The sequence below is a fragment of the Loxodonta africana genome, chromosome 19 (genome assembly GCF_030014295.1).
Source record: "Loxodonta africana isolate mLoxAfr1 chromosome 19, mLoxAfr1.hap2, whole genome shotgun sequence".
Taxonomy (NCBI): domain Eukaryota; kingdom Metazoa; phylum Chordata; class Mammalia; order Proboscidea; family Elephantidae; genus Loxodonta; species Loxodonta africana.
In genome coordinates this window covers 23,423,130-23,436,129 of record NC_087360.1, presented here as the reverse complement: position 1 = coordinate 23,436,129, position 13,000 = coordinate 23,423,130, and the positions used below count along the sequence as shown (strand labels likewise).

General features: G+C 52.4%; 1 protein-coding gene across 1 annotated transcript in view; it reads left to right on the top strand.

The window, feature by feature from the left end:
- The first annotated feature begins 910 nt into the window (after positions 1–910).
- BCR (BCR activator of RhoGEF and GTPase) overlaps positions 911–13,000 on the top strand; it is a 150,558-nt gene continuing 138,468 nt past the window's right edge. The window contains exon 1 of the mRNA XM_003419174.4: positions 911–2,135. Within this exon, the coding sequence (XP_003419222.2) occupies positions 911–2,135 (1,225 nt within the window). The remainder of the gene's footprint in view (positions 2,136–13,000) is intronic.

Below are 13,000 nucleotides of genomic sequence, written 5' to 3'. Positions count from 1 at the left end.
GGGTGCTCTCTGCTGTGTCTCTAAGCTTCCTTGGGGTTCCATAATAGGGCTTTGTCTCCCTGCCAGCTCTGGGCTGTCCTGGCTTCCATTCAGCCCTGCATGGGCCACAGTGGAGGCTGCTAACCCCCTTAGATGCCCCCCAGAACTAAACTGTCCCGTAGAGCTCAGGAGAGGTGGTGGAGAAGCACGGGCCAGCAGGAAGGGAGGAGTCGGTGTTGAGTGACTTAGGCCAGGAATACCTATTTACTATCAAGTGCGCGGGGTCAGTGACAATTTCGCAGAGGGCTGTTGCTTCATCACTCATCCCGGCCCCCCACGCTGGGACGGCGCCATTCGGCTGTTTTTGGGTTGGTGGCCCCAAGCGGGTACCACGCTCGAGCTGTGAGAGTCCGGGCTGGGGGTACACAAGGTCCAGGGGTTCCTCCGCGCTACAGCCTCCCTCTGACCAGCCAGTCCCACCTGCACCTTTAAAGAGGGTACTGGACTGGGAGTAGGACGGCCAGGTTCGCCGCGGTCGGGCCTCCGTTTCCCCCGGGAGGAAGGTCGGAGGGAGGGCCGCGCCTCAGTGTGCACCTACTGGCTCGCCGTGCCGGGCGCGGCCCCTTTAAGAGACCCGCCCGCCGCCGCCACCGCCCCCGGCCCTCCCCTTCCTGCGGCGCCGGGTGCGGGCGGGGCGCGGGCCAGGCAGGCGGACAAGGCGGCGGCGGAGGAGGCATGGGCTAGCGGGCCGAGCGGGGCGCACACAATAGCACGGCCGGCTCCGCCCCGCCCCGCGCCGCGCAGCTCACCTGCCGCGGGAGGGCCGCATTGTTCCCCGGCCATCGCGCGGGCATGGGGGCCGTCGCGCGCCCCGGGGCCGCGCCGCCGCGCCGCCGCTAAGCCCGCGCACTCGAGCCGGGCCGGCCGCGCCATGGTGGACCCCGTGGGCTTCGCCGAGGCGTGGCGCGCGCAGTTCCCGGACTCGGAGCCGCCGCGCATGGAGCTGCGCTCGGTGGGCGACATCGAGCAGGAGCTGGAGCGCTGCAAGGCCTCCATCCGGCGCCTGGAGCAGGAGGTGAACCAGGAGCGCTTCCGGATGATCTACCTGCAGACGTTGCTGGCCAAGGAGAAGAAGAGCTACGACCGCCAGCGCTGGGGCTTCCGGCGCGCAGCGCAGCCCCCCGACGGCGCCGCCGAGCCCCGCGCGCCGCGCCCCGTGCCTGCAGAGTCCGCGGTGGATGAAGCGGAGCCGCGGCCCGACGGCGAGGGCTCCCCGGCCAAAGCCAGGCCTGCCGCAGCGCGCAGGCCGGTTTCCGAGGACCGCGCGCCGCCCCCCAGCGTGGCGGCGCTGCGCTCCAACTTCGAGAGGGTGCGCAAGGGCGCCGGGCCGGCCGGGAGCGATGCCGAGAAGCCCTTCTATGTGAACGTTGAGTTCCACCATGAGCGCGGCCTGGTGAAGGTCAACGACAAGGAGGTGTCGGAGCGCATCAGCGTGCTGGGCAGCCAGGCCATGCTGCTGGAGCGCAAAAAGTCTGTCGTGGGAGGCGGCGACGCGCCTAGGCCCCCGCACCGCGCGCGGGTCTCCGAGAGCGGCTGCGGCCTGGACGGCGACTATGAGGACGCCGAACTGAACCCGCGCTTCCTGAAGGACAACCTTATCCAGGCTAACGGCAGCGGCAGGCCCCCCTGGCCACCCTTGGAGTACCAGCCCTACCAGAGTGTCTACGTCGGGGGCCTGATGGGCGAGGTCGAGGGGAAGGGCCAGCTCCTGCGCAGCCAGAGTGCCTCTGAGCCAGAGAAGCGCCTCACCTGGCCGCGCAGGTCTTACTCCCCCCGCAGCTTCGAGGACAGCGGTGGAGGCTACACCCCGGACTGCAGCTCCAATGAGAACCTCACCTCCAGCGAGGAGGACTTCTCCTCGGGCCAGTCCAGCCGCGTGTCCCCCAGCCCCACCACCTACCGCATGTTCCGGGACAAGAGCCGCTCGCCCTCGCAAAACTCGCAGCAGTCCTTCGAGAGCAGCAGTCCCCCCACACCGCAGTGCCAGAAAAGGCACCGGCAGGGCCAGGTCGTGGTGTCCGAGGCCACCATCGTGGGTGTCCGCAAGACTGGACAGATCTGGCCCAGCGATGGGGACAGCTTGCATGGAGAACCAGGTGGGTACTCTTGCCACCTTGGGTGGGGACATCTGCAGACACTCTGGAAACCTATTGGGAGTTCCACTGTTGAGGGTGACGGGATAGAGAAGGGAAAGAGAGGAGAGATGCAGTGGATACTCTTTGGAGTAGATCTTTCAGACGCTGTTGTGGACCGAAGGTCCCTGTGTGGTGACAACGCTTAAGCAAGCTCTTGACTGTAACCTAAACGTTGGCAGTTCAGACCCACCCAGCAGCACCGCGGAAGACCTGGCGATCTGCTTCCATAACACCACAGGCATTGAAAACCCTGTGGAGTACAGTTATGCTCTGTACCACATGGGGTTGCCATGAGTTGGAATCCACTCCCTGGCGGCAGTGGGTTTGATTTTTGGTTGTGGACGGGGTGTCCTCTGGTGGTGCAAATTGTTAAGCACTCAACTACTAACCGAAAGGCTGGAGGTTCAGTCCATATAGAGGTGCCTTGGAAGAAAGGCCTCAAGATTTACTTCTGAAAAATCAGCCATTGACAACCCTACGGATCATAGGTCTCATGGGGTCGCCCATGGCCACTGGCTAGGTTAGTGTAGGCTGTGGACGAGAAGGATTCATACACCTGAACGTACTCCATCTCCTCACCCCCTGCTGAGTGCAGACACTTAGTTTCTGGAGTGGGGGTGGGTGGAGGGTGCGGTTCATGGGTTGTAGAGCAGGGCACTTCTTGCTAGAGCATCGCCTGTTAGTCCTCACTTGGGTGCCCTGGTTGGTTATCTGCTTGTGTCTGATCTCTTGAGGCTTCAAGGATGGTGTGGGGCCTGGTCTATCTCCTTGGGCGTTGATATTTGTCTAGGGTAGTCCCCTACACCCACCACCCCCCTCCCAAATTCTGAACTGGAGGTATTATATGACATGTTTAGGTAACCCAAGATCCGCTGGCTAGGAATCCTGAGCAGGTACATGTCAGAGCAGGTGAAATATGAATTAAAAGGAAGTGAAGCGATAGGCAGACCTGACTCAGTGGGCTACCAACATCCACAGGGAAGGGGTGGAGATTTTTATCCAGGGCTGTGCCTGCTCCTCGTCCTTCCCTGTCATTACTCACCACAGACACGTGCTCTTAACTCTGGCTCCACTGGCTAAGCCTTTAATGTGCCTCCACCGCTCAGTCTTCCCAGCCCCCCCTGGAGCTTAATTGGGGCTCCTAGTTGATGGTCTTACCATCTGGGGCTGTCCACATAACTTCTTCTGCAGGGTGAAATATCCCCATTAGGCGTTTGGTGGGTGGGACCAGGTTTTGAGACCCAGGCCCAGAGTGGCATTGGGGTACAGAAAGGGTGGGTGGGACTGGAATCCAGTGGGCAGGGGGTGTTTGAGCCTGTTGGCACTCACAGGAGTCTTGGTCACTCCTGGGTTGCTCCAGTTCTCTGCTCCATTGATTTTTCTTTTTCTGCTGATGGAGTTGTATGTGCTTGGGTTGCCAGAATTCTCTTGAAACCGACAAGGCTATTTTTGGCTCTGTGAAGCTGGCCTTTCTGTGATCAGCGCTTCGTCGTCTTGTTTGTTTTAGGGACTTCTAGCTGCTGAGCTTCCATTGGCAGTTGGGTTTGGCTGTTGTATGTGTACTGGACCTGTGGCCTGGCCCAGTTGAGTGCCCTAATTCCATTGTGGGGGGCTGTAGAATTTAGAGGCTACTTTGCAGGTGCATCAGCTTCTTTGGGGTCTGGAGGATTGCCCCGTGGTTCCTGGGCACTGGCTCTGTCCTGCCAGCTGTTGGCTGAGCGAGCCAGCTTGAACTGGCCCTGAGCCCCGTGGTGAGGGAGAGTGTTACTAATAAAGAAGATGAAAGGTTGTCACGGAGACCTGCAATCTGAAATGATGTTCTGTTGCTGGTGGGGAATTCTGATTTTTCGGAATGTGGGGTCCTGGTCAGGTAGAATGGGTTTCAGTGGGTGTCCCTGCAGGTGCTTCCCGTGCCCAGCCTTCTATCTGTGCATTCTTGGGGAACATTCTGGCCTGTCTTTATTAGCTTCGGTAGATGGGGCCGTGCTCCCGACCACATCTATCTGCCCAGTGTGGGGCAGAAAGTGTATTCTCCATAAATGGCTCCTGTGTTAATCTTATAACTCGGACCCCACTTTTAGGACTTTGTGGCTCCTTCTCTGAATGTCCTCGCGGTCCCATGTTCTCTCTGCTGTTAGGTTTTTTAAATCCTCGACAGTTTTAGCCCTTGGAGCCATCCATCTCTGCAGCCCGCAGTCGCCTCTGACAGTTGGGCCATGTGTGGCTAGCAGGGAAGCAGGGACCCTGAACTGGCCTGGGCATCTGTTTCTGCCTAGTTGTTTACTGATGTTATTTAGATGGCCTTGGAGCCTGCTGGCCAAGGCTGCTCTCTGAAGAGGGACAATGAGGAAAACCACCCTTGCGGGGAGGGGAAACCACCCCAATTCTCCACAGCAGACATGGTAGCCTGGATCTATAACTTCCAAGCCTGTTTGGTTGAGCAAGCCTGTGTATCTGAGTTGAGGGCCTCTGGTGTTTAAGCGAGTGTTCCCTGATGGTGCAAATGTTAACATGTTCTGCTGCTAATCAAAAGGTTGGAGGTTCGAGTTCACCCGGAAGTGCCTTAGAAAAAGGCCTGGTGATCTCCTTCCGAAAATCAGCCATTGCAAACCCTGTGGAGTTCACTTCTACTCTGACACGCACACAGGGTCACCATGTGTTAGGGTCTACTCCATGCCAACTGTTTTTTTTTTTTTTGGTGTTTAAGGGAGGGAACTCAATGATCTGAAAGGGCTTCATGCAGAGCTCCCCTGGCTCTCATCCCTCCTCCCATCCCTGTGGGGAGGATACAGCTAGGAAGTGGGTGAGTTCGGGTTGGGGGTTCCTGCATGAAAGCAGATGCCATTCTTTCTGGAATACAGGGGCCCTATGGGCTTGTTCCCCCACCCCACACTGCGGCCTAAGTTAGTCCAGGAGTCCTTCCAACTCCACACACCCGGGGCCCACCTGGGGGGGTCATAACAGACAGCGGTACTCTCGCTGTGTGTCAGCCCTTTCCCTTTGGATGGTGGGATCACACAGGAAAGGACATGGTCTTTGCTGCCTGGGTGTTTAGAAATCAGTGGACGAGAGGGCCACACACGTCGTTTGTGTGCTCAGAGAACCTTCCGAAAGCGGCGGCACTGGAGTGGGGCCTCGACCCGTCAGCAGGAGTCCAATGGCAGAAGGTGTGGGAGAGCTCCAAGGAGCCAAAAAAGACCAGTTGCCGTCAAGTCATCTCTGACTTATGGCGCTCCCACGTGTGTCAGAGTAGAACTGGGCTCCACAGGGCTTTCAGTGGCTGCATTTTTGCAAGTGGATTGACAGACCTTTCTTCCAAGGCTCCTCTGGATGGACTAAACCCTCCAATCTTTTGATTAGTAGCAGAGTGTGTTCACTGTTTGCACCAGCCAGGGACGGTGGAAGCAAAGTCTCAGAGCTCCTGTAGCCGCCCTCCGTGACTCCAGACTGCGTACGTTTCTAAGGCAGGGATCACTGGCTCATTTCTGGGTCTCCAGTGGACCCTGGCTCTGAGCCTTCCACATAGCACATACCAGAAGATCCTTTCTTTGCATAGCTGGTGGGGTTGGGCTGGGCAGCTGGGGGAGTGTGCTGACTGGGAAAGGCCTTACCAGCTTACAGCACCTGACTCCTTCAGGTTCAGACTGTACATCTTAACTTTCCTTTCGGAGGACACTGTGAGCCCTTCCATGAGAGAGAAGGCAGAAAACCAAGGTCTTTTGCTCCTTTAGATCTGAGGAATTTTTTTTTTTAGTTGTTTTATTATAGCAAATACATATTTGTTCATATATACGTATATATATAAAAGAAAACATTTGCTAGTTGACCAGTTTTTACATGTACAGTTCAATGACTTTGGTTTTGTCCATCATGTTGTCTATCACTGCTGTCCGTTTCCAAATTGTTCTCCCACGATTAACAGAAATTCAGTGCCCTCTAAGCTAAGACTCTGCCTTCCCCCTCCCACCTACCTCTATTAATCGCTAAGAAACTTTGGTCTCTATAGACTTGCCTATTTAGATTTTAAGTAGGGTCATACATTTGTCATTTTGCGACTGACTTATTTTGCTCAGCGTTTTCAGAGTTCATCCATGTTGTTGTTGATTGCTGTTGAGTTGGCTCTGTCTCATGGTGACCCCATTTATAACAGAACAAAACTTTGCCTGGTCCTGTACCATCTTCACGAGCATTGGTATGTTTGAGTTCATTGTTGTGGCCATTGTGTATTTTGGGTACCTTCCAACCTAAGGGGCTTGCCTTTTAGTACTATATCAGACAGCATTCTGTTGTGATCCGTAGGGTTTTCATCGGTCAGTTTTTTAAAGTAGATTGCCAGGTCTTTCTTCCTAGTCTTTCTTAGTCTGGAAGCCCTGCTGAAACCTGTTCACCATGAGTGACCCTGCTGCTATTTGAAAAACCAGTGACGTAGCTTCCAGAATCATAGCAACATGTAAAGCCACCACACTAAGACATACTGACAGACGGGTGGTGGAGCCGTCTCAGTTTGGGTCCGAGTCTACATTTAGGATCGAGGCTCAGGCTAATGATGGGTTAAATTAACTGTGAGCCCATGGGGGTTGTTGAGCCTGGCTGGAATACAACTGCTGTGGCTCAAGTAGGGTTTTTTGTTTTTTAATTATTTTTATCGTGGTGAAAGTATATACAACAAAACATATACCAAGTGACCAATTTCTGCATGTATAATTCAGTGACATTGATTGTAGTCATCATTGTCCTTTTCAAAATCATTCTCCCACCATTAACATAAACTCAATGCTCCTAAGCAAAAACTCCCTGTCCCTCCCACCCCCGATAACCACTAATGATCTTTGGTTTCTATATATTTGCTATTTCATGTAAGTGAGATCATACAGTATTTGTCCTTTTGTGTCTTACTTATTTCACTCAGCATGACGTTCTGCAGGCTCATCCACGTTATGGCATGCATCAGGACTTCGATTTCTCTTTATGGCTGTGTAGGATTCCATTGTACACATAGACTACGTTTTGTTGAGTGATTCGTCTGTTGATATCTCAAGTAGGGTTTTGAAATTGCCGGGAGTGGTGCTGTCAGCCTGAATTCCGTCTCTGATTCCTAGTGGGCTTGTTCTCCTCTGGAAAATACCAGCTGGGGATGGTGCTGTCTACTTGGCGTTCATGTCTGCTCTTTTGGTGTAATCCCATAAGTCTCACTGGGCACCAAGGAAAGGCCACTGTGGCTGAAAGGGGGCGGGGTGCCTGTGCTGGACTGGCCCAGGTGGGTGTAGGAAGGATTTGAGTGAAGGAGCATGGGGCGGACCCGAGATGTCACCAAGCAGTGCATTCTACTGCTTTACGTGCCGCCACGTCTCTCTACTTACCTACAAAGTCGGGATCAGATGTGAAGTCCTTTCCATTTTCAGTTCTTTAATTTTTTTTCTTAAAGTTATTGTTAACACAGCTTTTCATCCTATTCTTTATCCTAGTTTATAGCTGCTTTTCTTTTACCAAGGCGGCCACCTCTCCTCATTCAATCCCTCAAGAGTATATATTGAGCATTTACTATGGTGGTCCAAGCAGTTTGCTCTCTGCTGCTAACAGAAAGGTTGGCAGTTCAAACCCATCCAGCGGCTCTGTGGAAGAAAGGCCTAGAGATCTTCTTCCATACAGATTGCAGCCAAGAAAACCCAGTGGCGCCCAGCTCTGCTCTGACGTACGTGGGGCCTATGTGAGTTGGTTTTGATTTTTGCTGTGTGCCAGGTACCATCTTCATGAAAATTGTTCTTACCTTCGTGCGTGGATTTGTGAAAAGGCTTATCTCCAAGGGCCTCATTTTTTAAAAACTAACAAACAAAAACTAAACCGTTCTTCCTCCAGCTGTCAAAATGTCTTGCCCTAGCTGTGTAGCTTTCTTTAACTGTATGTTCGCAGCTACTTCCCATTAATCCTATGTCTGTCTGACTTCCTTCAGGGTGGGGAGAGCCTCAGACAAGGGGAGAGCCTCAGACAAGGACAGAGTCTGCCGCCTCGGTGTCCTCCAGGTCCTTAGCAGTGTTCGATATGATAAGATCACAACTCAGCTTGTGTGGGTCCGTCTGCATCTTGAGCTAGGCAGTTGTTTGAAGGTCAAAGATGGAACAAGATCCTATCTCTGAGATTTTTATTTGTTCAGACCCTTCCTTGTCCTGGCCCAGCCCCATTTAATCCCATCTAATAAGATAGTGGATTTTCTGAAGACAGTGGTGGCTCAGTGGTAGAATTCTCACCTTCCATGCGGGAGACCCAGGCTCAATTCCCAGCCAGTGCATCTCATGCGCAGCCACCACCCGTCTGTCAGTGGAGGTTTGCAAATTGCTGTGATGCTGAACAGGTTTCAGTGGAGCTTTCAGACTGAGACAGACTGGGAAGAAAGTTCTAGTGATCTGCCCCCCAAAATCAGCCAATGAAAACCCCATGGATCACAACCGTGTGACCCACAGTGACCATGGGGATCCACAGTGACCAGGACCGGGCAGCATTTTGTTCCACTGTGATGAGTTGGGCCCGACTCAACCGCAGACAAGAACAAAAACAATGATGCAGGTGCCCCAGCAATGAAACGTGTTAGCTTCGGAGATTATCAGGCTGCTTAATATCCTTCCTTCATGCTGAGATTTGGGCCTCCCTCACTTATACTCAGGGAGCTTCCCGAATCCTCAGACTGGAGCCTGCTAACGGACCATTTTGGATTCTGGCCCTTGCTACTGTGACCTTGGAGAATGACTGTGGACAGGGTTTGTAGCCGATGCCTAAGGGGGTCGTGACCGGCAATTCTAGACGCGCTTATCCGATGGTGCCGCCCTATGTGTAGTGAAGATGACTTCCAGCTTTGATGTAGGCTGTCTCATTTGTCCTCAAAACCTCCTTGTGAAGTGGCTGGAGAAAGATTATTACCATAATTATATGTCTTCAACAGAAGGGGTGTGAGAAGACACACAGGCCTAAAATAACCACCATGGTCAGGCAGTCGACGAAGGGGCTGGCGCCGGCCTCTTTCCACAGGCTGAGAAGTGGCCCAGGTTGGTCATTCACCAAGCACGTTTTGGGCAGCTGCTATGCCCAGCACATGCTGAGTATCACCAGACAGTCCCTAGTAGCAGATCGTTTTCAGTCTGGTGGGGAGACAGTTACCATGGAAAATCATTTGGTCACCAGCCTACGGGCAGCTCCTTGCAGGCATCTGGCACCACTTAGGGACGTTGGTTCTCTCACTTCATTGCATAAGCCCTGGAGAGAGAGATGCCCTAGCTCTTGAGGCATTTTGCTAAGGACCCTCCAGCAGATGATGTGTGAGGGGCCCGAGAGAAGAGATCCTTTGGAAGGTGACTGCCCATCCACCCAATAGCCGAGGGGTAGGTGGTTCAGGTGTGAGCGGAGGGACAAGGCAGAGAGATGCCCGGGAGCCTGCAAGGATGGTCAGATGTGTGGCCTGGAGAGTAGGGTGGGGGACCAGGGAGCACTGGGAATGGGCCGTCTCCAGGCTAGCCAGGTGCCGAGGGTAAAGGGGACCCTGGAAGAAGAGGAAAAGACTGGCTGCACCAGTTACAGCAGGAGCCGTTCAGACAGAGCAGGGCCAGCACAGCTGAGGATTCCTCCATTCAGGTGCCACTGTTGGCTTGAGAAGAGCTTTGAAGCCTCATTTCACTGGGAGGGCCTGCAGTACTCCCGCTTTCAGATTGCTGGTGTAAATTGGTCTGCCAGGGCAGCAGAAAGAGACTTCCTCACATAACAGGACCTTGGTGAAAGCAGCATATTTGACATATTGTTAGTTGCCGTACAGTTGGCTCTGGTTCATGGTGAACTTATGTGAAACAGAAGGAAACGTTGCCCAGTCCTGCACCATCTTTGCAGTCATTGGTGTGATTGACCCCATTGTTGAAGCCACTGTGTCAGTCCATCTCATTGAGGGTTACCCTTATTTTGCTGACCCTCTACCCACCATGATGTACTTTTCTAGTGATTGGTCTTTCCTGATTATGTGTCTAAAGTAAGCAGGATGAAGTCTCACCATCCTCACTTCTAAGGAGCATTCTGGTTGGTTTTCTTCTAAGCCTGACTTGTTCATTCTTCTGGTGGTCCGTGGTATATTCAGTATTCTTCACCGGCACCACAATTCTTATGTATCAGTTTTTCTGTCTTCCTTATTCATTGTCCAGCTTTTGCATGCTTATGAGGCAGTTGAAAAGACCATGGCTTGGGTCAAACACGCCTTAGTCATCAAAGTGACATCTTTGCTTTTTAATACCTCAGAGAAGTCTTTTACAGCAGATCTGCTCGGTGCAGTACGGTTGTTTGACTTCTTGACTGCTGCTTCTATGGATGTTGATTGTTGATCCAAGTAGAATGAAGTTGTTGACGACTTCAGTTTCTTTTCATTTGTTTATCAGGTGGGATGTGTTGACACAGTCTGTGGACAGAGCACAGACAATGAAGAAAGAAGAGCCACTCGCCCCAAGCCTTGGTGCTTGCCAGTGGCGTGGCCTTGCCCAGGGGCCTTAGTTCTCCCTTCTACTCTGTTACCTGGTGATGACAACCCACTTCCTTGCTGAATCAGTGGGAGCGGGTGGGCAGAGGCCCACTTAGGTCTAAACACATAACGGAGTGGCAGCATGGTCAGCCTCAGGGGCCATTCCATCTGGTGTTGGGGGCCACTCCTTGTGCGTCTCACTGCAATTAACTAAACACCACTTAATAAGAACTTTTAAAAAAGTAGACAAGTCAGTGGGTGTACGAGCTTGAGGGGGAACCTGGGGACCACTGGACCACTGTGGCCTTCAGCCCAGTGGTTCTCTCCAGCCTCTCATGGTATGCCGCCCTGTGCCTGGTGTGGTTCTTAAACGTAACAGATACAAGTTGTGTTTTTCTGTATGACCCCTACATGAAAGCCAGTGACTTCATCTGGAACTGGGTTGGAGACATGTGCGTCCAGAATCCTTGGGCCACGTACTGTAGTCCACCGGCCCTGTGCAGGCTCCTCCCCTGCTGGACCATACTAACCCCTATGGGGTGGGATGGCCTTTGTCCTCCTCTGGAGACTTGAGGGTGGGGTGGAATGGGATGTTCCTTGCAGTATCCCTGAACTTGTGGCTTTTTTTTTTTAATTGTGGTAAAACATATATAACATAAAATTACCGTTTCAACCATTTTCAAGTGTATGACCCAGTGAAATTAATCCCATTCACCATGTTCTGCAACTATTACCACTGTTTGTTTCCAAAACTTTTTCATCACCCCACACAGAAGCCCTGTGCCCACTGAGCAATAATTCCCCGTTCCCCCCATGTAACCCCCAATCTGCTTCCTGTCTCAGCGCATTTGCCTATTCTGGACATTTCATGTAAGTGGAGTCATCCAATATTTGTCTTTCTGTGACTGACTTATTTCACTCAGCATGGTGTTTTCAGGGTTCATCCATGTTGTAGCATGTTATCAGGACTTCATTTCTTTTTGTGGCTGAGTAATACCCCACTGTATAGATATACCACATGTGGTTTATCCATTCATCCGTTGATGGACACTGGGGTTGTTTCCACCTTTTGGCTTTTGTGCGTAGTGCTGCTGTGATTATTGGTGTACAGGCCTCTCTCTGTTTGAGTCCTCACTCTCAGGTTTTGTAGGTGTATACCTAGGATTGGGCCATATGGTATTTTTATGTTGATAACTTTTTCAAGTACATCAGTCTAGGAGTCTATTCACTTTTCTTGTATGAATTCAGCCCAGGTGTCCAGATAGCTGATCATCAAGTATATAGTACAGGCTCCGTCCTATAGTCTTAGAGGGGCAGGGGTGATTGGTGTAGGTACAGGTATCTGGTTGCAGCAGGGTTTCACGCTCTGAATAAGACAGGGGGCTGAGAATCGTCCCCCAGATGTCTCTGAGGAAAGCACGTCCTTCTTCCTTAGATCGTACAGGTGGGTGGATTCTGCAGATGGACTGTGGGCACCCAATGTTTTTGGCTGTAAGGACTGGGAGGTACAAGTTATCCTTGGGCCCCTGTCGCAGGTGGCTTGGTGACCTGGGTGGAGCCACCAGTCCTTAGGCCCCTGATGTGGGTAGGTGAGGACCCTGTTTAATAGGCAAAGCAATGTCATACTTCAAAAACACACCTCTCCACCACACAGCTGAGACAGTTGTTGTCTGCCAACAAGGGCCTATTCTCCTGAAATAGGCCCACACGGGTCCACGCAGCGGGGAGAGGTATTCAAAGTCCACAGACCGTTTGTGCCTACACGGGAGCAGCTTCTGTCCTGAGCTCCCCATATGTTGATAACTTTTTTTTTTTATTTTAATCGTAGCCATCCGGGGTGAAGTGGTAACTTACTGTGGTTTTGATTTGCATTTCCCTAATGGCTAATGAAGCCGAACATCTTTTCATGTGCTTATTGCCCACTTGCATATCTTTGGAGAAATGTCTATTCAAGCCCTTTGCCTATTTTTTGATTGGGTGGACTTGTGGCTTTTGGGGGGCCTCGCAGCCAGGAACTGGGGGAAGAGAGAAACTTGTTGATTTTTCTCATAGTCTTTCCCTACCACAAGTTTGCACAGGAAAGGCTTAAACCACTTTGCTCTCGTTTTTAGTAATTGTGCGGCCTAAAAAGAGGAAGTATAAACCACAGACTTTCTTATTTTCCTAAGAAGGGGGGGCGGTGGGGAAGCTTTGAAAGTCAGCCAGTGCCTGGGCCGGCCCATCCAGGTCCTTGGCTGCACATTCCAGAGGCTTTCAGAACTGGAGGCCATTGCCCTTTATGCAGCGTGGGAAGAGGTGGGTTGGTGGGGCCTGGCCCTGACAGTGTGCCTTGAGGTGCAGG